Raw genomic sequence first — 26,659 nt, 5'->3', positions numbered from 1 at the left:
TGCTTGACAATGGTCAAGTGCGGCTCACGAGGATCATGCATGTAGAGACAAACCTGCTATATCGCATACGATATGTCAGACCTGGTGAAATTGACAAGGATCCATCACTTTCACATGGAGGCCTTTGCCTGCTTGTCTACCTGGGATAGCACATGGCTTGCAGTCCGACATGCCTGCGCGCTCCAAGATATTCAGGGTACACTGACGCTACTTAAGAAACATGTTATCCGGGCGACGCTCAACAGAATCCTAGAAAGTGGTGAAGAGGACCCAAATCCTTTATTGTGAATTCATGTTGAATGGTTGTAATGATCCATTGCATGAGACTCAAAGGAGAGACGACAATGAGCATAATGTCATCAACACACAAGAGGAGGTACATAGAGTCACTATGATGATAATAGATGAATATAGAGGCGCCTAACTTAACCTCACCAAATCACAGTGAGAGCAAATAAGTGGCAAACCTGTTGTACCAAGCATGTCAGACGGCATAGAGCCAAAGGATCGCGGTGAGCGCCAGGCAGTCATGGCAGCCGACGATCTCCTCTCCTTCCTCTAGCTCAATGGTGTACTGCCACCCTGCCGCCTCCAAGTTCATTTACATCAGCATCATCCACTCCTGTTAGTTGGTCATGTGAAACTGAGTCCCGATGGCAGATGTCTCCTCAAAGGTGTGGTGGATCATGACCTTGCGGCGCCCTCTGTGTGGTTCTACCGAGGGTGAAACATGGCGACCTCGCCGCCTTCTATAACCACCGTCTGGTAGAGCAGAGTGGCGATCCACCCATGGCTCGTACGGCTCCAATAACAAACGTTAGCCGAAACTCTTTTCCGGCGATGATCGAAGCTCCGGCAAGGATGAACCAATCATCAGAACTCTCAACAACATAATAAGCATTCTGAAATTCCTGGTGTTGTGCAACCACAACTGATTTTTTCTTAGTATTAGGCATCTGTTTATATACATCTTGATGCTAAAACAAAGCCAGAAAAAGGAAAGGAACAATAAGGACGCGCTCGGGGGATGACTTTCCTAAGCCGAGCTCAACGCCATCTCTGTCAAAAAGGAAATAAACCAAAATTCAGGATTACATACCTTGCTCACAACCTGACCGTGAGGCAGCAGTTGACTGTGAGGCTCTCTATTGATAGAATGGCCTCTTGGTTTGAACTGAAAATATATAGCCGGAAACAAAGCCGTTCAAGAACAGACCGAGGCTGCTATCTAAAGTAAAACAAAGCACATGAAATGATTCACTGTAGTCCATGAAAACATATAACTCTGGCTCATGTGTTATTTTGTAGATAAACACTTACACTTCAGATATGAAAACATAACAGTTACACTTCATAATTGACTCTGCTGTAACTTATGACATCCGACCCCAAAAAAGTGAATATAAGATGAATGTGTGTGTGTTCCTGCATAAACCAGAAAAATTACAAAATTATCAGAAAGTAGTTCTATCTTTCATAGGGTGCTTCCTCTTAGCACCTGTAATTTTACGCTCTCGAATCTCACAAACATTGACATAGCTGTAGTAAGGGGGTATCTGAGATCTCCATACTAGGACCTCAAATTTTCCATGTCTCTTAGTGCTTCCATACAGCACATCTTGGATCCTTATCTCCGGAACCTCCTCTTGTGAAGAACGGTGATACTGATGACAAACTATTAAATCTTCGGAAGGTGTAGCCATTCTTCCATGTTGTACAGGTCTATTTTGGTTCAGAAGATCAAATGGATTGACACCGATCTCGGAGACATGCTTCTGGATGAACCCTCTCAAGAAGCACAGAAACTTGAACCAAAAGTGTATGTTAAATTTTTCCCTCAGCAAATAAGATGTGATGTGTGCACCATGGAACGAACCATGCAACATTCTAGCTATCTCCATTGCAAGCTGTGCAAGCGTTGGATGCATCTTGGGATCCATGCTTTCAAACGTAAGAGCCTTGAAGAAATACCAGTACGCCTCATGGGACAGAGGCTTCAGAGTTAGAGCCGGTGTTGTTCCAAACTTTACAATCGTGTCTGAATGGCTTGTGACTATGATTTTACTACCACTAGGAAAGCTCCGTTTGGAAACAAGGTACAGCCTATTCCATGCATCTTCATATAGATTTCCACACAGTTCAATAACAACAAGCAATCTCTTGCCTCTGTTCAAGTTTGGCATACAATTTTGACGTTTCATTCCACACCCTTGTCTGCCAGCTAGCTCATCACTTGTAAAATCAGACTCGCACAACCACAAGATTTCTGAGAAATAATCACAGACTCTTCCGTCCTTGCAAACATGAGCCACTAAGGTACTCTTGCCGACTCTGGGTGGCCCCACAATTGGCATGACCTCCAATTCTCGAGAGCAGTGAGGGGGTGTGTGCAACAGAAATTTAACAACAAGTTCTGCTTCCATATGGCGACCAAACATGCAGTTAGCCAGTAGGATATGCATGCTGTAAGGTTGGCGGTATAGACGAGGATAGCTCATCAAGAACATGACTGACTCATTTAGATCAACAATCATGGAACTCAATCCGTCAAGTGCATCTTGTAGTTGTACCCGGGACTGCGCAGTTTGGCTGAAGAAATAGGGTTCCTTTGGAGAGGGTACCTTGGATAGGGATAGCATGCCCCTAATAGCTGGATCATTGCAGTCCTCTCCACAGTGAGGCTGGTACCTGAAGGCATCGAGCGCGTAATAGCCTCGGTGCATGGCATCTCTCAGCATGCCCAGCTGCTGGATCATGGCTTGATTTGTGATGTGCCGTCCCATGGCCTCCTCATCGATGACCTGTGCTCGGAGAAGAGCCCTTTGTAGGCTTTCCTCCATGACCATTGTGTGCGGCTTGAAGCACTTGTTGATGATGAAGTTTATGTGTTGAGCCATGAGCTCTCCCAGGGCTGCAGGAAGAAAACTTTCCATGTGAGTTCCCCTTCCTGTATTCTGTGGATGGGTGAGAAAACTCAGAGGTGAGTTGTGATGTTTCTGAAACTCTGTATTCTGTGGTTCACGTCAAAGCTCAAGTGAGAAAGGGGATCCGGGAATGGTTGGGGGACAAGAAGCAAACACATATAAGAAAAACAGAACTGAAAGAGAGTCAAAAGTCCAGTCACATGTATGACCTTTGGGACCAGTTTCTCCTTTACCTGGTTATTCTGATTTGTCTTTTTTATTTCGTTGCTACCAGTTAGCTATTCCAGAGAATACGTATAGCACTTGACTGTTGAATTCCATTCCAAGCCTTCGCTGAGTGAACCACTGAGCCATCAACATCCATGATTATGTAATTTATCCATAGAGTACCTGTGATATCAAGGTCACGAAAATAAGATTGAATGCTTAGCAACTGGTATAATGTATTTCTGTATACCAAACAAGAACTATATTAATCAGTGTCTTCTGTTACACTTTTTAGCCTACTGACTGAACAGTAGTTGACTCCAGACCAGATTTTGCACTATAAATTCCCAATGAAGCAACTAACAGTGAAACCTTAAGTGTTATGTTAAAAGCTCATGTAGACAGCAAAAAAATTTAGTTCCTTTCGTGCCTAAATTTAGAAGCGTTCAAGATCCACCATGTATCAATGCCACAGGGACACTTGCATACAATACAGATACAGGCCCTTGACAGATTTGCATGCCTATGCAGTCATGTGTTTTTGTTACAACTAACTACAGTCAATTTCCAACTCTTTCTTGGCCAGAGATTGGTGGGGTGCCAAATCTTCTTGAACCAACTAGACTATGCAAACCACCAAACATGACCATGAGGGATAAAAACGAAAACAACAGGCCGAGGTTGGGGTTGAACTGGAAAGATAAAAACGAAAACACAGGCTTGAAGCCCAGGCCGAGGTTGCTATCTGGAGTAAAGCCAACAACAGGGAAGGACTCACCAAATCCCATCAAAATATATGCCTAAAGAAGTGAATAAAAGTATTTACCTGCCTGCATAAACCAGAAAATGATACAATTAACTGGATGTGGCTCCATCTTCCACACAGTGCTTCCTCTTTGCACCTGTAATTTTTCGCTCTCGAATCTCACAAACATAGACATAGCTGTAGTAGGGGGGTATCTGAGATCTCCATCCTAGGACCTCAAATTTTCCTTGCTTCTTATTGCTTCCATACATCACATCTTGCATTCTTATCTCTGGAACCCCCTCTTGGGGAGAGCAGCGATACTCATGACAAATCATGAAATCTTCAGAAAGTGAAGCCATTCTTCCAAGCTGTACAGGCTTGTTTTTGTTTAGAAGTTCAAAAGGATGCACACCGAATTTGCAGATATGCTTCTGGATGAACCCTCTCAAGAAGCTCAGCACCTTACACCAGAAGTGTATGCTAAAATTGTCCCTCAACAAATTAGAGGTAGTATATGCACTATTGATTGAACGAATCTGCAGTCTAGCTATCTCCATGACCAGCTGTGCAAACCTAGGGTGCATCTCGGGATCCGTGCTTCCAAATGTAAGTGTCTTGAAGAAATACCAGTAAGCCTCAGGGGACAGGTGCTTCAGAGTTAGAGCTGGTGTTGTTCCGAACTTTACAATCTTGTCTGAACAACTAGTCACGATGATTTTACTACCGCTAAGAAAGCTCCGTCTGGAAGCACGGTAAAACCTGTTCCATCCATCTTCACAGAGATTGCCATATAGTTCAATAACAACTAGCAATCTCTTGCCTTTCTTCAAGTTTGACAAAAGAATCTGACGTTTCATTGCACCTCCCTGTCTGAAAGTTAGCTCATCATCCGTGAAATCACAGTCATGCAACCACAAGATTTCTGATAAATAATCACGGACTCTTTCATACTTGCAAACATGAGCGATTAGTGTACTCTTACCGACTCCGAGTGGACCAACAACTGGCAGGACCTCCAATTCTTCAGAACTATGAGGTTTTGTGTGCAAAAGGAAACTAATGACAAGTTGTGCTTCCATCTGGCGACCAAACATGCAGTTACACAGAAGGATATGCATGCTGTATGGCTGGCGATACAGGCGAGGGTAGCTCATCAAGAACATGACCAACTCATTCATATCAACAATCATGGATCTCAATTTGTCGAGTGCCTCTCGTAGTTGTTCCTGAAACTGTACAGTTGGACTGGTGAAATAGAGATCCTTTACACAGGGTGCCTTGGATAGGGTCAGAAAGCGCCTACCAGATGGATCATTAGCACCTTCTCCATAGTGAGGCTGGTACCTGAACGCATCAAGTGTGTAATAGCCTCGGTGCATGGCGTCCCTTAGCATGCCCAGCTGCAGGAGCATAGCTTGATTCGTGATGTGCCGTCCCATGGCCTCCTCAATGATGACCTGTGCTTGAAGAAGAGCCCCTTGTATGCTTTCCTCCATGTCCAGTGTCAGTGGCTTTGACCACTTGTTGATGATGAAATTCATGGATCGAGATATCAGCTCACCCAGGATTGCAGAAAGGAAACTTTCCATTTGGGAGTTCTCGGGTAAGAACTAAGAAAACACAAGATGAGTATTGATGTTTCTAAAACTCACTCTGTAGTCTGTATGAGTGTATGACTGTATTCTATGCTTCACTTGACAACTCCGAGGAGAGCAAGGGAATATATAAGACCCCGTTTGGTTACATAGTGAATACTAGTCGCTAAAGTATCTCGTTTTTGTTCCAGTGACTAAATCGGACTACAAAATATTAATTGCTGTGAATAATGACTGTATTACCCGTATTAATTAGTTGATGTTTGCTGCAAAAAAAATGTGGAGAGGACAAATAAGGTAAAAATCATATTTTAGATTCTTTTAGTCACCCCCTGGTGACTAAAGAACTAAAGTTTAGTCACCCCAATTTAGTCACCATGTTTGTTTCTTTAGGAACTAAAAGTGACTAAACTTTAATCACACCAAACCAAATGGGGCCTAAGAACCATGGGCCCAAGAAGCAAAAACATATATAATAAAAAACTAAATTGTGAGAGTCAATAGTCTATTCACATGCATGACTTTTGGGACCAATTTCCAACTCTTTCTTGGCCAGAGATTGGTGGGGTGCCAAATCTTCTTGTACCAACGAGACTCTGCCTGGTTGCCAACAGGGCGCTGATTAGTCAATCGGTCATGCAAACTCTTTCTTGGCCATAAAATGCCCTGCTGGGGTTGAACTGAAAAGATAAAACTGAAAACACAGTTACACAGGCTTAAAGCCCAGGCTGAGGCAGCTATCTAGAGTAAAACCGACAACAGGGGAAGGATCCACCAAATCCCATGAAAAATATATGCCTCTAACTCATGTGTCATTATGTAGATAGACACTTACACTACAGATATGAAAATGTAGCACACTTCAGAATTGACTCTGCTGTAACCTATGACATCCTACCCCAAAGAAGTGAATAAAAATTATTTATCTTCCTGCATAAACCAGAAAATGATAAAATTAACTAGATGTGGTTCCATCTTTCATACAACGCTTCCTCTTGGCACCTGTATTTTTTCGCTCTCGAATCTCACAAGCATGGACATAGCTGTAGTAGGGGGGTATCTGAGATCTCCATACTAGGACCTCAAATTTTCCATTTTTCTTAATGCTTCCATAGAACACATCTTGTAATCTTATCTCTGGAACCTCCTCGTGGGGAGAGCGGTGATACTGATGACAAATTATGAAATCTTCAGAAGGTGAAGCCATTCTTCCAAGCTGAACAGGTTCGTTTTTGTTTAGAAGTTCAAAAGGATGCACACCGAATTTGCAGATATGCTTCTGGATGAACCCTCTCAAGAAGCTCAGCACCTTACACCAGAATTGTATGCTAAAATTGTCCCTCAACAAATTAGAGGTAGTATATGCACTATTGATTGAACGAATCTGCAGTCTGGCTATCTCCATGGCCAGCTGAGCAAGCCTAGGGTGCATCTCGGGATCCGTGCTTCCAAATGTAAGTGTCTTGAAGAAATACCAGTAAGCCTCAGGGGACAGGTGCTTCAGAGTTAGAGCTGGTGCCATTCCAAACTTTACGATCTTGTCTGAACAGCTTGTGACTATGATTTTACTACCACTAAGAAAGCTCTGTCTGGAAGCACGGTAAAACTTATTCCAGGCATCTTCACAGAGATTGCCATATAGTTCAATCACAACTAGAAATCTCTTGCCTTTCTTAAAGTTTGACAAAAAAAGCTGTCGTTTCATTGCACATCCCTGTCTCAAAGTTAGCTCATCATCCGTAAAATCAGAGTCATGCAGCCACAAGATTTCTGAGAAATAATCACGGACTCTTTCGTCCTTGCAAACATGAGCGATTAGTGTACTCTTACCGACTCTATGTGGACCAACAACTGGCAGGACGTCCAATTCTTCAGAACTATGAGGTTTTGTGTGCAAAAGGAAATTAATGACAAGTTGTGCTTCCATCTGGCGACCAAACATGCAGTTACCCAGAAGGATATGCTTGTTGTATGGCTGGCGATACAGGCGAGGGTAGCTCATCAAGAACATGACCAACTCATTCATATCAACAATCATGGAGCTCAATTTGTCAAGTGCCTCTTGTAGTTGTTCCTGAAACTGTACAGTTGGACCAAAGAAATAGAGATCCTTTGCACAGGGTACCTTGGATAGGCGCACAAAGCGCCTAACAGCTGGATTGCCATCTTCTCCATAGTGAGGCTGGTACCTGAATGCATCAAGTGTGTAATAGCCTCGGTGCATGGCGTCCCTCAGCACGCCCAGCTGCAGGAGAATGACTTGATTTGTGATGTGCTGTCCCATGGCCTCCTCAATGATGACCTGTGCTCGGAGAAGAGCCCTTTGTAGGCTTTCCTCCATATTCACCTTTGACAACTTGTTGATTATCAAATTTATTGTTAGGCAATAGAATATGCCTTCTGTGGATATCCTAGCTGCTATAGATAGCAGATATAAATCAGGGGAATTATCCCTGCCTTGTAAAGCAGACCAGCCGGCTCTATATAATAGAAGGTGCCCCCTCTCTTTGAGGTGTGGCCAATTGCCCTCAACCCTGTTTCTCTACATGGTATCCAAGACCCAGGCATCGATCTAATTTCCCAACCCCCCCTCACCTTCCGCCCTCCAGCCGCGCCGCCTTAACCAGACCGCGCCGCCTACCCTCTCCTTCCCCTTCCCTGCGCCATGAGCACCATCTCCGATGCTACCGATTCTGCTCCTGTCCTCTGCCCCTTTGCCACCATCAACATCAAGCTCCACGTCCCCATGACCCTGGAGTTGAAACCCTCCAACTACACCAAGTGGTCGACGACGTTTCAGGCCACGTGTGGGAAATTTGGGCTGCTGCATCACCTCTCCACCTCGCGCCCACCGATGCGGCATGGGCACAGGCTGACTTCTGCGTCCGCGGATGGATGTACAGCACCACCTCCGACGCCGTCCTCAACCTCGCCATGACCGACAGCACCCAGACGACGAGCGCCCTTTGGAAGGCCATCGGCGAGGTGTTCTAGGCAAACAAAGCTCCCCGCGCCATCTTCCTGAATCACGAGTTTCACTCGATGACTCAGGGGGACCTGTCCATTGACGCCTACTGCGTTCGCATGAAGGAGAAGGCCGACGAACTACGCGATGTTGGGCAGCCCGTATCTGAGCCCAACCTCGTCCTCAACCTGTTGCGTGGACTTAACGAGGTCTACTCCGGCGTCGCCGACAACATCGCCGGACAGCAGCCCCTCACCCTCGCCACCGCACGCCATCAGCTACTCCTCAAGGAGCTGCGGCTGCAGAACGACGAGAAGACGCGTGCTGCCGCTGCCCTCCTAGCTAATGTTGGTGGTTCGCAGCAGCAGCACCAGCAGGGCGGCCGGCGCCCTAATACCAAAAAGGGCGGCCACCAACCCTTCTACAACACCTCTGGTAGCTTCTCCAACAACTCCGGCAACACCAACACCAACAAACGTGTTCCCTGGGGTTTTAATCCCTGGACTAGCGAACGTGTGGCCCCTGGAGAGCGCGTCACCCCTCCTGGACAGCGCCGCCAGGGAGGTTCTGGTGCCCAGGCTGGGCGCACATTGGGCATTCTGATACCATGTAGAGAAACAGGGTTGAGGGCAATTGGCCACACCTCAATGAGAGGGGGCACCTTCTATTATATAGAGCTGGCTGGCCTGCTTTACAAGGCAGGGATAATTCCCCTGATTTATCCCTGATTTACATCTGCTATATCTAGCAACTAATCTCTGATTTACATCTGCTATCTATAGCAGCTAGGATTCCATCCCTGATTTACATCTGCTATCTATAGCAGCTAGGATATCCACAGATGGCATATTCTATTGCCTAACACCCGCCCGCAGTCACAGCGGGAGGCTCCCGGACGCAAAGACTGGATCGAAATTCTCGAAAGAGTGCTGTCGGAAGCCCTTTAGTCATGATGTCGACGAACTGGTGAGAGGAGGGCACATGGAGAACCCAAATTTCACCAAGGGCCACCTTTTCGCAGACGAAGTGAATGTCAATCTCAATGTGCTTCGTTCGCTTGTGGTGGACGGGGTTGGCCGTCATGTAGACGGCGCTGACATTGTCGCAGAAGACAACTGTGGCAGAAGGCAGCTGGATGTGTAGCTCCTGGAGTAACTGTCGAAGCCAGCAGCACTCAGCCACAACGTGAGCCACAGCCCGATACTCAGCCTCGGCGCTAGAGCGGGACACCATGGTCTGGCGCTTGGAGGACCATGAAACTAGATTGTCGCCGAGATAGACACAGAAGCCAGAGGTGGATCGTCGAGAGTCTGGGCAGCCTGCCCAGTCGGCGTCAGAGTAGACAGTCAGCTTGGTGACAGACCCGGTGCCAATGTGAAGACCCGAGGAGAGAGTCCCCTGGACGAAGCGTAAGATGCGCTTGACGAGCGCACGATGAGGCTCGCGCGGGGCGTGCATGAAGAGGCACACCTGCTGAACAGCATATGCCAGATCAGGACGAGTCAACGTCAGGTACTGGAGAGCCCCCGCTAAGCTCCTATACTCTGATGCATCCTTCTCTGACAGTAGATCCCCGTTCGGTCGCGGATAGCTTGGCGTGAGTGTCAACAGGCGTCGATGTCGGATGACACTCAGCCATGCCTGCGCGCTGAAGAAGCTCGACCGCGTACTGTCGCTGGGAGAGGAAGAGACCATCGGAGGAGCGCGTGACAGCGATGCCGAGGAAGTGATGGAGGGTGCCAAGATCCGTCATGGCAAACTCGGAGCTCAACCGAGTCATAATGCGTTGTAGGAGGGCCGATGACGAGGCGGTGAGGATGATGTCGTCGACGTACAACAGTAGGTAGGCGAGACTTGTCCCCTCTCGTAGAACGAAAAGAGACGTGTCGGAGATGGAGGCGACGAAGCCGAGGTGCCGAACGAAGGTGGCAAAGCGCTGGTACCATGCCCGCGGAGCCTGCTTCAGGCCATACAAGGACTTCTGCAGATGGCAGACGTGATCTGGAGCGCCAGGGTCGACGAATCCTGGCGGCTGTTGGCAGTAGACGGTCTCCTCGAGGTGGCCGTGAAGAAAGGCGTTCTTCACGTCCAGTTGATGAATGGGCCAGGCGCGGGATGCGGCGATGCTGAGTACAGACCGTATGGTGGCCGGTTTGACAACCGGGCTAAAGGTCTCGTCGTAGTCGACGCTCTCGCGCTGGGAGAAGCCACGGACAACCCAGCGAGCCTTGTGGCGAGCAAGGGACCCATCGGCATGGAACTTGTGCCGGAAGATCCACTTCCCCGTTACGACGTTGGCTCCGGGGGGCCGCGGAACAAGCTGCCAGGTGTTGTTGTCGACGAGGGCCTGATATTCATCCATCATCGCAGCACGCCAGTTGGCGTCGGCCAACGCGCTACGGTAGTTCGTCGGAAGCGGCGACGGTGAGGATGACGTCGTGGCCGCCAGCCCCTCATAGCAGACACGAGGAATGGCACCCGTCATGGTGCGAGTGACGCGCGGCGGCGGCGGAGGCGATGAAGTCATAGGGGCTGCTGGGACAGCTGCCGGCTCGGACGTGGACGTCGTACGGGAACGACGGACGTAGACTTGTGGGAAGGGAACCACACCGGGTCCAGGCGGGGGCACGGGACCACGCCCGCCCGGTGTCGCAGAAGGCGAGTCGTGTGAGGCTGCAACGTCTGGGGGCGGCTGCTCAACATCTGAGTGGGATGGAGCAACCATGGGCGTCGAGGATGGAGTCCCACCTGCAACAACGGTAGGACAGGGCACCGAAACCATATCGTCGTCGAGGAGGAATTCTAGGGAAGCAGAGGACGAGACGTCTAAGGTGGCTGCAAAGGGAAAGGTGGTCTCGTCGAATGTGACATGGCGAGAGATGATGATGCGACGGGTTGATAGGTCGAGACAGCGGTAACCTTTGTGTGAGCTAGGATATCCTAGGAAGATGCATGCCGTGGAGCGAGGGGCGAGCTTATGTTTAGAGGTTGCTTGCATGTTGGGATAACAGAGAGACCCAAAAACACGCAGATGGCTATAAGTTGGTGGTTGATTATGCAGACGAGTATAGGGAATTTCATGCTGAATAGAGGAGGATGGGCGCCTATTATGGAGGTAGCAGGCTGTCAGGAGTCCCTCGGCCCAATATGTGGGTGGTAGGGAGGCATGTAGAAGCATGGTGCGAATGGAATTGTTGAGTGTGCGGATGATACGTTCAGCCTTGCCATTTTGGGGAGATGTGTAGGGGCAGGAGAGGCGAAGGTGAGTGCCTTGAGCAGCGAGGAATTTGATGGTGGCAGTGTTTACGAATTCAGTGCCGTTATCAGCCTGAAAGCATTTGACGGGGAGGCTGAATTGTGTTTGGGCAGAGGCAGCAAGCTCGACTAAGTGTTGGTGGACATCAGATTTTTTTCGGAGCAGAAAAACCCAACAATAGGGAGTGTAATCATCCAAACAGACCAAGTAATATGAAAAACCAGACAGACTATTGATGGGTGAAGTCCATACATCACTGTTAGATACCCGTCTCTTGTAATGGGCCTGGCCCAGTTATTTGGTCTATTAATACACTGCCCAACCCTATTCTAGGGTTAGGGTTTTTCCCATTCAACTTGGTACCAGAGACACTGTAGTTTTTTTTCCCAGCCGCCACCCTCCAGGCGCCGCCCCTAGTCCGTCGCGCCGCCAGGGCCGCGCGCCTTTTCCCCAGGCGCCGCCCCAGCCCGACGCGCCCTCTCCTCCCTCCAGCCGCCGCCGGTCATTCCCCTTGCCCCGGCCGCCGCCCCCTGCCCCTCTGCTTCGCGCGCCAAACACGCGAGCAGCCACCGCGCCAGGACCCGCCCGCGCGCCGCCAAGGCCGCGAGTCGCTGGTCCGCGCTCGCGCCGTCGAGACCGCGTGCTTGGCTGGTCCACACTCGCGTCGCCAAGGCCGCCGGGGCTGCTGGCTTGTGCCCGCACCGACGCCGAGGGGCCGCGCTCGGGGCTACCCGCGCGAGCCGCCGGGGGGGCCGCACCAGGCCGCACCCGCGCGCCGCCGCCGTCGCCGGGCCGCCGTGCGCCAGCCACGGCGCGCCGCCGGCTGCTACCCCGACGCCGAGCAGTGCCCGCGCCTGGAGCCGCCACCGCGCGCCCCTGCACCCATCGACGCCCGACGCCTCGGCCGACCGTGCTGCGCAGCCGACCCGCCCCGCCGGACCTGCAGCCTCGACGCCGCCATCCCTGCTCCACGCCGGCGTCCTGCCTCGTCGTGCCTCCACTCTGCTCCGGCACCGCACGCCGTGGTCAGGTCGGCGCTCATCTCCGACCTCGCTTCACCTCACCCTTCTCCCTGCCGCGAGCGCTCCCCGCTGCGGCCTCCTCTTCCCTTGCTGTCGGGCACTGTCTGCCTCTGTTCCCAGCAGCGCTACCGCAGCCACTCCCTGCCGTCGGGCGCCGTCGGCCCCAACTCCCAGCCACTCCGCCCGACTCGTTCCTCGTGGCTGCGCGCGCCCTTCTGGACGGCCCTTCGCGCTCCTCGCGCCGTTGCGCTTCTCCTAACAGCAGTGTCCCCACCCACACCGGTTTCATGGCGACACCCCCGCCATACATGAGCCTTACCCCGCCCGTCGCTCTCGTGACTGTGCGTGTCCTCCTCCACGACGGCCAGCTCATCCGGGGCATGTTCGTGTCCTTCGATCCAGTCTGGAACCCTATTCTTCGGGACTGCGTCGAGGTCCACCCTCAGGCGGGCCGTCATGTGCCTGGACCGCTTGTCTTCCCACGTGCTGCGATCGCCTCCCTAGCGGTTGAGCCCATGTCATCTCCCTCCCTTCCTAGTGCCTCTGTCGGGGCACCTTCTTTGGCTCTCTCCGCTCACACCGTACATTCGCCACTTCCACCTCCCCGAACCACCACCGATTGGGTGGTTGACTCCGGGGCCTCCTTCCACACTACCCCCACCACTAATTCGTTACTCCACTCCCATCCACCCCACCCCTCACATCCTACCTCCATCGTCGTCGGCAACGGTTCCACCCTCCCGGTCACCTCAGTAGGTACATCGGTTCTTCCTGGACCATTCTGCCTTAACGACGTCCTTGTTGCTCCCGGACTGACTCATCCCCTCCTCTCGGTTCGTCGCTTCACTAGTGACAACCAGTGCTCTATGGAGTTCGACCCCTGGGGCCTCACCATACGCCACCTTCCCACACATGCTGTGCTCGCTCGCTGTGACAGCTCCGGCCCACTCTATTCTCTTCACTTGCCCTCCACTCCTCACACCAGAGTAGCCCCATCTCCTGCACTTACTACTACCACCCCATCACATGCTCTTGCTACTACCACCACCTCCTCAACCATTTGGCACCGTCGTCTCGGGCACCCTGGACCTGACGTCATGTCCCAGCTTTCCGGCCACTCCGACATATCATATACTCGGGGCTCTTCTGAGCGCCTCTGTCATGCTTGTCAGCTCGGCCGTCACTCCCGTCTTCCTTTTTCCACTTCCACGTCCAGGGCTGTTCAGGCCTTTGATCTTGTCCACTGTGATCTCTGGACATCTCCTGTCCTTAGCCTCTCCGGCTACAAATACTACCTGGTCATTCTGGATGACCACTCCCATTTCCTTTGGACTTTCCCCCTTCGGCTGAAGTCCGACACGTTTACCACTCTCACTCACTTCTTCGCCTGGGTATCCACCCAGTTCCGGCGCCCGGTCCGTGCCCTGCAGTGCGACAATGGCCGCGAGTTCGACAACAACGCCTCTCGCTCTTTCTTCCTCACTCACGGCGTCCAGCTGCGTCTCTCGTGTCCCTACACCTCTGCTCAGAATGGTCGGGCCGAGCGCATGATTCGCACCACCACCAACATGATCCGCTGCCTCCTCTTCCAGGCGTCTCTCCCTGCCAGCTACTGGGCAGAGGCCCTGCACACTGCTACCCACCTCCTCAACCGTCTTCCCTCGAAGGCGGTGCGCCACCCTACCCCTCACTTCGCCCTATACGGCACAGCCCCTTCCTATGACCACCTTCGCGTGTTCGGCTGTGCCTGCTACCCTAACACTTCCGCTACCGCTCCACATAAGCTTTCTCCTCGCTCCACCCGCTGTCTATTCCTTGGCTACTCCCCTGACCACAAGGGGTACCGGTGTCTGGACCTCACCTCCCACCGCATCATCATCTCTCGTCATGTCGTCTTCGACGAAGACGTGTTTCCCCTTGCTGGCTCCACCCCACCCACCGATCTTGACTCCCTCCTCGAGTCCGATCCGATTCCTCCCCCACCTCCGGCTCCCCGTCTTGCGCCGTTACCTGCTCCTCGTGCGGCCACTACGACCTCTTCCGCGCCACGCGCGGCTCCGTCGACCCCGCCTGCGCCACGCGCGGCCCCGTCGATCCTACCTGCGCCACGCGCGGCCACGTCGACCACGCCTACGCCACGAGCGGCCCCGTCGACCCCGCCTGTGCCACGCGCGGCCCCGTCGACCCTGCCTGCGCCACGCGCGGCCCCGTCGACCCCGCCTGCGCCACGCGCGGCCCCGTCGACCCCGCCTGCGCCACGCGTGGCCCCGTCGACCCCGCCTGCGCCACGCGCGGCTCCGTCGACCTCGGCTCGCTTCGCCAACCCCGCCCTCGTCTACCATCGCCGTGGCCACGCCACTTCCTCGGCACATCCCGACTCGGGCCCGTCGACGAGCGCGGCCCGATTCGCCGACCCAGCCGTCGTCTATCACCGCCGCGAGCCGACCATACCCGACGCTCTCGACGTCCCGGCGGTGCGCTCCGAGTCGTCCATATACCACCCGGTCGCCATCCACCGCGAACCCGGGCACGTCCACCCGATGGTGACTCGGCGCGCCGCTGGCGTTCTCCGCCCCGTCGACCGGCTGATCCTGGCAGCTACTACGTCCAGCACCCCACCCGACGCTTCCCCGGTGCCCTCCTCCGTTCGCACTGCCCTCGCCGACCCACATTGGCGTCGGGCTATGGAGGAGGAGTATGCGGCCCTCTTGGCCAACCACACCTGGGACCTGGTGCCGCGTCCACCAGGCACCAATGTGGTCACCGGCAAGTGGCTATTTCGCCACAAGCTGACCTCGGATGGCTCCCTCGACCGCTACAAGGCCCGTTGGGTCCTTCGGGGTTTCACACAGCGCCCCGGAGTGGACTACGACGAGACCTTCAGCCCCGTCGTCAAGTTCGCCACTGTTCGCGCCGTCCTCTCCCTCGCCCTCTCCCGCGACTGGGCGATCCATTAGCTCGATGTCAAGAATGCCTTCCTCCATGGCACTCTGACGGAGACTGTCTACTGCAGCCAGCCCACCGGCTTCGTCGACGCCGACCGTCCGGATCTGGTCTGCCGCCTGAACCGGTCCCTGTACGGCCTCAAGCAGGCGCCACGGGCATGGTACAGTCGCTTCGCCTCCTACCTGGCCTCCATCGGCTTTGTTGAGGCCAAGTCGGACACGTCCCTGTTCATCTACCGGCGCGGCGACGACACCGTCTACCTCCTGCTCTACGTCGACGACATTGTGCTCACGGCATCCACCGCCGACCTTCTACACCGCACGATCGTCGCCCTTCAGCGGGAGTTCGCGATGAAGGACCTGGGGCCCCTCCACCACTTCCTCGGCATCACCGCCGAGCGTCGGCCCCAGGGTCTCTTCCTCCACCAGCGCCAGTACGCCATCGACATCCTGGAGCGGGCTGGCATGTCTGACTGCAAGCCCTGCTCCACGCCTGTCGACACTCAGGCGAAGCTCTCTGAGGACGACGGGCCTCCGGTCGCCGACGCGACGTCCTACCGGAGCCTGACCGGCGCGCTCCAGTACCTCACCTTCTCCAGGCCCGACATCGCGTACGCCGTCCAGCAGGTGTGCCTGCATATGCACACTCCGCGGGAGCCCCATCTCACCGCGCTCAAGCGGATTCTGCGCTACCTCCGCGGCTCCCTCGACTACGGCCTCCTACTCCGACCATCCCCGACGGCGGAGCTCGTGGTCTACACCGACGCTGACTGGGCTGGCTGCCCCGACACGCGCCGGTCCACCTCCGGTTACGCCGTGTTCCTGGGCGCCAACCTCGTCTCTTGGGCCGCCAAGCGACAGCACGTCGTCTCTCGCTCCAGCGCTGAGGCCGAGTACCGTGCCGTGGCCAACGGCGTGGCAGAGGCCTCCTGGCTGCGCCAGCTCCTCCACGAGCTCCACAGTCCCCTCTAGCGCGCCACCCTCGTTTACTGTGACAACGTCAGCGCGGTCTACCTCTCCACCAACCCCGTGCAGCATCAGCGCACCAAGCACGTGGAGATTGACCTGCACTTCGTCCGCGAGCGTGTCGCTGCCGGTGACGTTCGGGTTCTCAGCGTCCCCACCACGCTGCAGTTCGCCGACATTTTCAACAAGGGGTTACCATCGAGTGTATTTTTAGACTTTCGATCCAGTCTCAACATCTGTACAGGATAGAGTTGTGACTGCGGGGGGGTGTTAGATACCCGTCTCTTGTAATGGGCCTGGCCCAGTTATTTGGTCTATTAATACACTGCCCAACCCTATTCTAGGGTTAGGGTTTTTCCCATTCAACTATCACCGTGAACGAGTTCAAAGGGTGCATGAGTTATGGAATGCGAAGAACTAAAAGGTAGACGCATATGCTTGCCTAGTTGACATGAGTGACATAGGGAGTGTTGTACTTTATTACAGGAAATAACATGAAGTTTATTGAGACGCTCTAAAACGGCGGGGGCGGCGTGACCGAGACGTTGATGCCAGAGAGTTGACGATGCAGCCAGGAGAGCATGAGGTGGAGCGCCAGGTGTGGAGGCAGGCATGGTGTATAGGTCCCCGTCGCAGTTACAACGGAGAATCACGCGTTCCGTCCTGAGATCCTTAATAGAGAAACAATGGGCGTCAAATTCAAAGGAATATCTAGCAACTAATCCCTGATTTACATCTGCTATCTATAGCAGCTAGGATTCCATCCCTAATTTACATCTGCTATCTATAGCAGCTAGGATATCCACAGATGGCATATTCTATTGCCTAACATTTATGGATCGAGATATCAGCTCACCCAGGACTGCAAAAAGGAAACTTTCCATTTGGGAGTTCTCTCTTGCTCCTGAGGAGACAACGCTGTAAGAAGGGTAAGAACTGTGAAAAAAACTCACTCTGTAGTCTGTATTCTATGCTTCATGTCAAAACTCCAAGGAGAGCAAGGGAATATATAAGAACAATTGGGCTCAAGAAGCAAAAACATTAAAAAAACTAAATTGCGAAAGTCAATATTCTATTCACATGTATGACTTTTGGGACATTTACCTTACTATTCTTATTGATTTTATTTATTTATTTGCTTACACTTGCTACTGATTGGCTACTTCCATAGGTACAACCCTTGGTTGTTGAATTCTGAGCTTTTGCTATTTGTATCAGTGAGCCATCACTATCTACTACGTAATTTCTCTGTTAGTGAACTTATGATACGCAGATCACAAAAATCAGATTGTTAGATTAGAAACTGATGTATTCTCTGTATACCAGATTTTGTGTTGGGTGTGAAAGAAAAAAAAAAAGAGCACGTGATTAACCTAGGCTCTGATTACCATGAAAATGAAAATACATATACAAGTGTCTGCATGTACTACAGTACTACACACTAGGAGAGCCAGGGAAAGAAGTCACCACATGGCTACATGCAGAGATCCACTAGACATGATCACCACCAGCCGACTGGATAGGCGAGGCTCAAGACGCAACACAAAAAACACGCCTATTATGGGTTGGACGGCTGAAAAGGCCAGGCTCAAGACCCAGCACACACGTACACAGTCAAACTCTAACAATGACTAGTGCTTACCAAAATCTAATTGAGTGCTTGAGAGCTTTGAACAGCTCCTATATTGAAAATGACAGAAAATAGATGTCAGGAATTATTTTCTTTTTCCTCAGCTCTCATGTTTCAGGCCATAAGACATGAAATCAAACTAAAATTAAGTAAAAGTTACGCAGCACATACGAAAGTGCAGAACATTCACTTCAAATGCTTGTTTTCTTGAGCATACATATGTACACAGAAGGGAAATCACATTCATTCTAGGATTTCTTTGCAAGCTACAGTTCAGGAGAACACACACACATTTACCAGTTCACACACAACTACACAAGGCAGTGATCAAACTAACAAATTTACAAGATAGAATCCTTTAGAGAAAACTTAGAGCCCTTGAATTAAAAGCAAGAACCCACCGAGAGGCAACTAAGTTTCCCCTTGACTGAGAAACCTGCACATAAGCACCTTAAGTACCTGAACTTGGCCCCTCACCAGTTGAGGCAACTTCCAGTGCTACATACAGAAATTTAGGAAATTACATCAGCTGGTTGAAAACCTATTAGCTCTTACTAGAAAATGGTTTCTGACAGTACACGAAAAACATGTTGCTGGGTAATTAAACAGGCTACCAGGAGCAGCTATCCTTTGTGTGGCATTGATATCATCTATGTTATCAGGCGACATTGAAAGATTGTATCCAAGAAATTTAAAGTGTATCCATTCACCCGCTGGGTAGTTTACTGGGCCAGCCTATATTGAGATAACAGATAAGTTTCAACTTTCAAGACCCCACATTCTGCTCATTACAGGTATAACAAATGGCAAAACAATTCTTGGCATATCCGCTGATTTGAAGTATGGTAGCATACCTATATAAGAGTAATGCATTTTCTTTATTGGATCGTGATATTCCACTTTACTAATTCATCGTTCATCACATACAAGCAAAGCTACTGGGACTGAGACAAAGACATACAGGGTGAACCCAAAAGAGGCAATTACCTGGAGTGTGGAAGCTCATGTAGGGGAAAATGCCGGAGAAGAAAGTGTCCTTGAATACCTTTGTGACCCGGCGAGACATCAGATCAATGGTGAATAGCCCATCGCCCGTCCGCACAAACACGACACCGACGCCATCCACAAAGCTAACCACATCAACAAAGGCCGAGAGGGCACCGACAGGGAGCAGCGTGTCAAGCTCGATGGCTCTGGTCTGTACCCAACTCCCATCTCCTCGAGGCGGCGCCTCCCTCGCCCACAGGTAGATCGTGGACTTGCCTGCCGTGGCGAGTCCCAGACGACCATCGTCCCTGGTGGCGAGCACAGCGCGCTGCCAGTCCAAGCGTGGCGGCGGCGGCAGGCGCACCACCGCCATCTCCCGCGTGCCCAAATCGTACTCCAGGGCCGCCGCGCCCGTCTGGAACGCGAAGTAGAGCGCGTTCCCGGCGAGCGCGCTGGGCGCGAAGTCGACGTTGTCGTCTGGGTGCCGAGCGGACGCGGGCGCGTTCCACGCGCCCGCCTCCGACGAGTAGACATGGGCGAACATCTCCGCGTGGTTGGTGCCCACCACGACGACGAGGAAGTGGCCGCCGCCGCAGCAGTCGAGGTGGTCACAGGCGGAGGCGGTGATTGTGGCGGCGCAGAGCACGGCGGCGTTCCAGCTGTAGGGGTAGGGCGACCAGGGGAGGCGGGGCAGGTCCGTACGGCGGCCTGTGGCGGGGTCCCAGACGGCGAGCTCGCAGTCGACGGGCGCGTCGCGGCCGGTGTCCCGGCGCAGGAGGGCGCGGCCGTGGCGGGCGTCGAGCGCGCGCCAGCCGCCGAGAAGGAGGAGGCCATCCGCGGCCGCGCGCGCGCGCGCGGATGCGGGGCGGAAGGTGGAGGTAGGCACGAAGCGGGTCCCCGTGCCGGCGTTGGCGAGGAAGCCCAGCATCGGGGGATGCGAACCCCCGCGCCCGCGGTGGAGGTGGAGGTCGCGGTAGCGGCGGCGGAACCGCGGGCCCGTGACGATGCGGCGCCAGCGTCTGCAGACGAGCGCGGCCCGGACGAGGCTTGCCGGGTCCGCAGGTGGGAAGCGCAGCAGGACCTCCTCCACGAGCTCCACCATCAGTGCGCTCGCTGGCGGCAACGGCGGATCAGCTTCCATGGTTGGTCAGGTGGGTCCCGACTCCCGAGCAGCGAAGGCGGGCGACGGAGCAGGAGAAGAGAAGGGAGTGGGAGAATCTGCTTGTCTGCTTCGTGCTGTTGCCGTTGACGCTGAGGCTCCTGGTGGGGCCATATGAGCAGAGAAAGAGACTTGGTCGTCAAACCCTGGCCGCCCAAACAGGATCCAACGGTCCACATGACCTCCAGCCCGGACAGACGAAATGGAAGTGGAACGCTCCCTGCCTGATTCAGCTAGTTTTCCCAACAACCGGGCATGCTGAATATTCTGCTAATAATTGGTGTGAGTCTTTTATATAGACCACTAAAAATAAGAAAAACAGTCATAGATGTTATTGGCTTTCATACACCAACCAGTTCAGCTCAAAAGTATTCTAAAATAGTAAAATGTACCAGTTCAGCTCAAAAGAAAGTGAACAATTCACTTGTATTCTAAAATAGAATACATAAGCACTTGTATTTCACATATGAAAATGTAGCAGTGCAGTTTAATGATGCTGTAACTGTAACCTGTGACACCTTACATGTTTTTACACTTGGCCTGTGCTGTAACTTGTGGCATCCTATACCGAGAAAAAAAATGAACAAAACTATGTTCCTACATGACACATGTATAATGGCAAAATTAACAAAATGTGACTCCATCTTTCATAGAACGCTTCCTCTTGGCACTTGTAGTCCTTGGCTCTTGAATCTCATAAGTACTGGCATAGCTATAGTAGGGGGGTATTGGAGATCTCCATAATAGGACCTCAAATTTTCCGCAAGTCTTCATGCTTCCATACACTACATCTTGGGCTCTTATCTTGGGAACCTCCTCTTGTGAAGAGCACTGATACTGACGACGAATAACGACATATTCAGAAGGTGTAGCCATTCGGCTAATCTGTATTGGTCTGTTTTGGCTCAAAAGATCATATGGATGCTTGTTGAATTTGGAGACATGATTCTGGACGAACACTCTTAAGAACCTCAGAACCTTGCACCAAAAGTGGATGTTAAAATTGTTCCTCAGCAAATAACAGATGATGCATGCGCCAGGGATTGAACGATTCTGCGTCCTAGCAATCTCCATGGCTACTTGTGCAAGCCCTGGGTGTGCCTCAGGATCAATGCTTCCAAATGCAAGTGTCTTGAAGAAATACCAGTATGCTTCATGAGACAGATGATTCAGAGTTAGAGCCTGTGATGTTCCAAACTTTACAGCTCTGTCTGAACTGCTTGTGAGTACGATTTTACTCCCGCTACAAAAGCTCCGTTTGGAAGCAAGATAGAACCTGTTCCAAGCATCTTCATACAGATTTCCAGATAGTTCTATAACAACTAGCAATCTCTTGTCTTTGTTCGAGTTTGACACTTGATTTTGATGCTCTCCATCTGTAAAATCAAGGTCATTCAGCCACACGATTTCTGAGAAATGATCTTGGACTCTTTCGTCCTTGCAAACATGAGCGATTAGGGTACTCTTGCCGACTCTGGGTGGACCGACAATTGGCAGCACCTCCAGTTCTTCAGAACTATGAAGCTGTGTGTGCAGCAGAAATTTAATGACAAGTTCTGCTTCCATCTGGCGACCGAACATGCAGTTACCCAGTAGGATATGCATGTTGTAAGGTTGGCAATGCATGCGAGGGTAGCTCGCCAAGAACATCACCAACTCATTCAGATCAACAATCATGGAGCCCAATCTGTCAAGTGCCTCTTGTAGTTGTTCCCGAAACTGTGCAGTTCGACTGAAGAAATATTGATCCTTTGCAAAGGGTGCCTTGGATAGGGACATAAATCCACTCACAACTTGATCGCTGTCATCCTCTCCATAGTGAGGCTCGTACCTGAAGGCGTCGAGTGCGTAAGAGCCTCGGTGCATGGCATCTCTCAACATGCTTAGCTGCTGGATCATAGCTTGATTTGTGATGTGCCGCCCCATGGCCTCCTCGTCGATGGCCTGTGCTCGGAGAAGAGTCCTTTGTAGGCTTTCCTCCATGGCCAGTGCCGGCGGCTTCGAGAGCTTGTTGATGATGAAATTTATGGATCTAGTCATCAATTCACCCAGGGCTGCAGATATAAAACTTTCCATGTGAGTCCTCTCTTTCTTCTCAGGAAGAGAACACAGCAGGATGGGTAAGAAAACACAAGGTGAGTTTTGATGTTTCTGATATACTATGTATGCTACGCTTCACATCAAAGCTCCAAGAAGAGAAATGACTTTGGGCTCACGAAGAGAAGGCTTGCAAAGAGTCAATAGTCCCTGCACATGTATGACCTTTGGGACTGCTTTTGCCTTCACATAATTATTCTGATTGACTTTTTATTTTCCTTTGCTCAAGAAGAAAAGACATACAAAGAGTCAATAGTCTCTGCACATGTATGACCTTTGGGACTGTTTGCCCTCACATTGTTATCATGATTAACATTTTATTTTTCTTTGAACATGCTACACGTTGGATTCCAAGCCTTTGACTGTTGAATTCCACGCCTTCACTATGTGAACCACTGAGACATTATCATCTATGATCTGTGTATTACTCTCTAGACCACCTATGATATCAAGGTCACAAAAAACAGATTGTTAGCTTACCAACTGATATACTATAGTTCTGTGTACCAGCTAATAACCATATTAAACAGTGTCCACTTTTTAGTCAATTGGATGAACAGGAGTTGCCTCCAGGCTAGATTTTGGTTAATTCCTCGTAAGGGTTTGTGAAAGAGGAGGATTGCGAAAGGCCTCTATCTGAGTTTATTAGGTGGTCTGAGTAGCACTCTTAAGAGTTGGAATGGGAAACCCTAACCGTAATCAAGGTTGGGAGTGCATATATAAAAACCAAGAGTTGGGTCAAGCCCATTTCACAGATGAGTAAACAGGTATTTACACAAGGACTAACACAAAACCCTAACGAGATTCTAACACCCCCGCAGTCTCAGCTCTATTATGTACAGATGTTCATACTGGATCCAAACTCGGCAAAAACACTGGACGACAACCCCTTGGTGAAGATGTCGGCGAACTGCAGCGTGGTCGGGACGCTGAGAACCCGAACGCCACTGGTGGCGACACGCTCGTGGACGAAGTGCAGGTCGATCTACACGTGCTTCGTTCACTGATGTTGCACGATATTGGTGGAGAGGTAGACCGCACTGACTTTGTCGCAATAGACGAGGGCGGCGCGCTGGAGGGGGCTGTGGAGCTCGTGGAGAAGTTGACACAGCTAGGAAGCCTCGACCACGTCCTTGGCCACATCGCGGTAGTCGGTCTCAGTGCTGGAGTGAGAGACAACAGGCTGGCGCTTGGTGTTCCAGGGGACGAGGTTCGTGCCCAGGAACACGGCTTAACCGGAAGTGGATCGACGCGTGTCGGGGCAGCCAGCGCAGTCAGCGTCGGTATAGACCACGAGCTCTGACGTTCGGGACGGTTGAAGGACAAGATCGTAGTCGATGGAGCCGCGGAGGTAGCGCAGGATCCGCTTGAGAGCGGTGAGATGGGGCTCCCACGGGGTGTGCATGTGGATGCACACCTGCTAGGCAGCGTAGGCGATGTCGAGCCAAGAGAAAGTCAGGTACTAAAGGGCGTCGGTGAGGCTCCGGTAGGACGTTGCGTCGGCGACCGGGGGCCTGTCATCCTTAGAGAGCTTCACCTGAGTGTTGATAGGCGTGGAGCAGGGCTTGCAGTCAGACATGCCAAACTGCTTTAGGATGTCGAGAGGCGTACTAGCGCTGGTGGAAAAAGAGACCCTAAGGCCTCCGCTCGGTGGTGATGCCGAGGAAGTGGTGGAGAGGCCCCAAGTCCTTCATCGCGAACTCGCGTTGAAGGGCGATGATCGTACGCTGTAGAAGATCAACATTGGACACCGTGAGCACGATGTCGTCGACGTAGAGAAGCAGGTAGACGATGTCATCGTCGCGCCGGTGGATGAACAGGGACGTGTCCGACTTGGCCTCTACGAAGCCGAGGGAGGCCAAGTGGGAGGCAAAGCGACTATACAAGGATCGTGGCGCCTGCTTGAGGCCGTACAGGGAGCGGTTCAACTGGCTGCAGTAGACGGTCTCTGTTAGAGTGCCATGGAGGAAGGCATTCTTGACATCGAGCTGATGGACCGCCCATTCTCAGGAGAGGGTGAGGGAGAGGATGGCACGAACGGTGGCGAACTTGACGACGGGGCTGACGGTCTCGTCGTAGTCCACTCCGGGACGTTGGGTGAAGCCCTGAAGAACCCAACGGGCCTTGTATCGGTCGAGGGAGCCGTCCGAGGTCAGCTTATGGCGGAAGATGCACTTGTCGGTAACCACGTTGGTGCCTAGTGGACCGTGGACGGGGCACCAGGTCCCAAGTGTGGTTGGCCAGCAGGACTGCGTACTCCTCCATAGCACGACGCTAGTGGGGATCGGCGAGGGCGACGCGAACGGAGGAGGAAACAGGAGAGGCACCCCGAGGAGCAAAGAACACTGGTGACGCGATGAGTCACCATTGGTTGGACGTGGCCGGGGTCACGGTGGATGGCGACCGGGTGGTACACCGGGGGCTCGATGCAGGGATGAGGAGGTGGGTCAACGGGAACCGAGGGAGCAGTCTGCCCGTGACGGTGATAGACGAGGGTGGGGTTGGCGAAGCGAGCCAGACGGGGGACAGGCCGCGGGGCCGCACTCGTTAACGGGGCTGCACATGGTGCAGGCAAAGGAGACAGGGTCGTGCATGGTGCGGGCGGGGTCGACAGAGGCACATGTGGTGAAGAATGGGTCGACGAGGTCGCATGTGGCGCAGTAGGGGTCAACGGGGCCGCGCGTGGCGCGGGTGGGGCGACAGAGTCGTGTGTGGCGCGGGTAGAGGCGCGAGCCATGGCATCTGGGCCACGCGTGGCGCGGAGGTGTCTGAATCGGGTGGGCGCGATCGGGAGCGGGCGGGGTTGTGGAGGAATAGGATCAGACTCAAGGAGGGAGTCGAGATCGACAGGAGGGGAGGAGCCAGCAAGGGGAAACATCTTTATAAAAAACATGACGAGAGATGATGCAGTGGGAGAAGAGGTCAAGGCAGCGGTACCCTTTGTGGTCAAGAGAGTAACCAAGGAAAAGACAACGAGTGGAGTAGGGAGATAGCTTGTGTGGAGCGGTGGCTGAGGTGTTGGGATAGCAGGCACAAACGCAGACATGAAGGTATTCATAGTAGGGGGCTGTGCCATACAGGGCGAAGTGTGGGAGTGAGGTGGCTCACCGCCTTCGAGGGGAGGTGGTTAAGGAGATGGGTAGCGGTGTTCAGGGCCTTTGCCCAGTAGTTGGCAGGGAGAGACGTCTGAAAGAGGAGGCAGCAGATCATGTTGGTAGTGGTGCGAATGTTGCATTCGACATGAACGTTCTGGGGAGAGGTGTAGGGGCACAAGAGACGCGACTGAACACCGTGGGAGAGAAAGAAGGAGCGAGAGACGAAGTTGTTGAACTCGCGGCCATTGTCACACTGAAGGGCACGAACCGGGTGACGGAACTAGGTGGAGACCCAGGCGAAGAAGTGTGTGAGGGTGGACAAGGTGTCAGACTTTAACCGAAGCGGGAAAGTCCAAAGAAAGTGAGAGAAATCATCCAAAATAACCAGATAGTATTTGTAACTAGTGAGGCTGAGGACAGGAGAAGTCTAGAGATCACAGTGGACAAGATCAAAGGCCTAAGCAGCCCTAGACGGGAAAAAGGAAGACGAGAGTGACGACCGAGCTAACAAGCATGACAGAGGCGCTCAGAGGAGCCTCGACTACAGGAGATAGCTGAGCGGCCGGAGAGCTAGGACATCACGTTAGGTCCAGGGTGCCCGAGACGACGATGCCAAACGATGGAGGTGATGGTTGTAGCAAGCGCATAGGGGGAGGCTACGCTAGTGGGGGAAGTGGATGTCAAGTGAATAGAGTAGAAGGGGCAGGAGCTGTCACAGCGAGCGAGCACAGAACGAGTGGAAAGGTGTCGTATGGTGAGCCCCTAGGGATCAAACTCCATAGAAAAGTGGTTGTCACTAGTGAAGCGGCGAACCGAGAGAAGGGGATGAGTCAAATGGGGTGCAACAAGGACGTCATTAAGATAGAAGGGTCCTAGAAGAACCGATGCACCTACTGAGGTGACCGGGAGGGTGGACCATTCCCCACAACGATTGAAGAAGGATGTGAGGGGTGTGGAGGATGGTAGTGAGATAACGAGCTAGTGGTAGGAGTGGTGTGGAAGGAGGCTCCAGAGTCGACCACCCAATCAGTGGGGGAGAGAAGGGGTGGAGAAGGCACGGGGT

The 26,659-nt window shown here is 52.4% G+C and overlaps 4 protein-coding genes across 12 annotated transcripts; all 4 read right to left on the bottom strand.

Annotated features, from left to right (window-relative positions):
• Positions 1–1,270: 1,270 nt before the first annotated feature.
• On the bottom strand, positions 1,271–4,358 carry LOC103631897 (uncharacterized). Its single transcript, XM_035960785.1, has 3 exons — positions 3,958–4,358; positions 3,158–3,314; positions 1,271–2,954 (listed from the first exon to the last, which is right to left on the bottom strand). The coding sequence occupies exon 3, from the start codon at positions 2,931–2,933 to the stop codon at positions 1,455–1,457; it is 1,479 nt and encodes a 492-aa protein (XP_035816678.1). The 5' UTR covers positions 2,934–2,954; positions 3,158–3,314; positions 3,958–4,358; the 3' UTR covers positions 1,271–1,454.
• On the bottom strand, positions 1,271–7,898 carry LOC118471902 (putative disease resistance protein RGA3). 4 transcript variants are annotated; one of them, XR_004851311.1, is made up of 3 exons: positions 3,958–7,898; positions 3,158–3,314; positions 1,271–2,954 (listed from the first exon to the last, which is right to left on the bottom strand). XR_004851311.1 is itself a non-coding variant. In XM_035960787.1 (3 exons), exons 1-2 carry the CDS (start codon positions 5,231–5,233, stop codon positions 3,987–3,989), a joined length of 1,176 nt encoding a protein of 391 aa, XP_035816680.1. In that variant the 5' UTR covers positions 5,234–5,275; the 3' UTR covers positions 1,271–3,314; positions 3,958–3,986. The 4 variants fall into 4 exon arrangements, 2 of the variants coding, with proteins under 2 accessions (XP_035816680.1, XP_035816679.1); XR_004851310.1 differs by having other exon boundaries at positions 1,271–2,911; positions 3,958–7,157; XM_035960787.1 differs by having other exon boundaries at positions 1,271–3,314; positions 3,958–5,111; positions 5,183–5,275.
• On the bottom strand, positions 3,223–20,867 carry LOC100216784 (uncharacterized). 6 transcript variants are annotated; one of them, XR_004851189.1, is made up of 3 exons: positions 19,246–20,867; positions 18,660–18,756; positions 3,223–3,314 (listed from the first exon to the last, which is right to left on the bottom strand). XR_004851189.1 is itself a non-coding variant. In NM_001367564.1 (2 exons), the coding sequence occupies exons 1-2, from the start codon at positions 20,384–20,386 to the stop codon at positions 18,710–18,712; spliced, it is 1,188 nt and encodes a 395-aa protein (NP_001354493.1). In that variant the 5' UTR covers positions 20,387–20,447; the 3' UTR covers positions 18,447–18,709. The 6 variants fall into 6 exon arrangements, 3 of the variants coding, with proteins under 3 accessions (NP_001354493.1, XP_008650975.1, XP_008650972.1); XR_555352.4 differs by lacking the exon at positions 3,223–3,314 and adding an exon at positions 17,343–17,546; XR_002263290.3 differs by lacking the exon at positions 3,223–3,314 and adding an exon at positions 17,343–17,532.
• On the bottom strand, positions 20,832–24,926 carry LOC103631899 (uncharacterized). Its single transcript, XM_008653740.4, has one exon. The coding sequence runs from the start codon at positions 22,478–22,480 to the stop codon at positions 21,029–21,031; it is 1,452 nt and encodes a 483-aa protein (XP_008651962.1). The 5' UTR covers positions 22,481–24,926; the 3' UTR covers positions 20,832–21,028.
• Positions 24,927–26,659: the final 1,733 nt, after the last annotated feature.

Source organism: Zea mays, chromosome 7 (assembly GCF_902167145.1).
Source record: "Zea mays cultivar B73 chromosome 7, Zm-B73-REFERENCE-NAM-5.0, whole genome shotgun sequence".
In the NCBI taxonomy this organism is placed as follows: Eukaryota; Viridiplantae; Streptophyta; class Magnoliopsida; order Poales; family Poaceae; genus Zea; species Zea mays.
Note: the sequence above shows the minus strand (reverse complement) of the source record. Positions and strands in the feature narration are given on the sequence as shown.

What these genes read in the sequence shown, in the direction of transcription:
- LOC103631897 (XM_035960785.1), bottom strand. Translation starts at nt 2,933, where the DNA reads ATGGAAAGTTTTCTTCCTGCAGCCCTGGGAGAGCTCATGGCTCAACAC.
- LOC118471902 (XM_035960786.1), bottom strand. Translation starts at nt 5,468, where the DNA reads ATGGAAAGTTTCCTTTCTGCAATCCTGGGTGAGCTGATATCTCGATCC.
- LOC100216784 (XM_008652750.4), bottom strand. Translation starts at nt 20,386, where the DNA reads ATGGAAGCTGATCCGCCGTTGCCGCCAGCGAGCGCACTGATGGTGGAG. An exon ending in CATGAGCTTCCACACTCCAG is followed by an intron (nt 19,113 to 19,245) that starts GTAATTGCCTCT and finishes ACTCTTATATAG; the next exon opens with GTATGCTACCATACTTCAAA.
- LOC103631899 (XM_008653740.4), bottom strand. Translation starts at nt 22,480, where the DNA reads ATGGAAAGTTTTATATCTGCAGCCCTGGGTGAATTGATGACTAGATCC.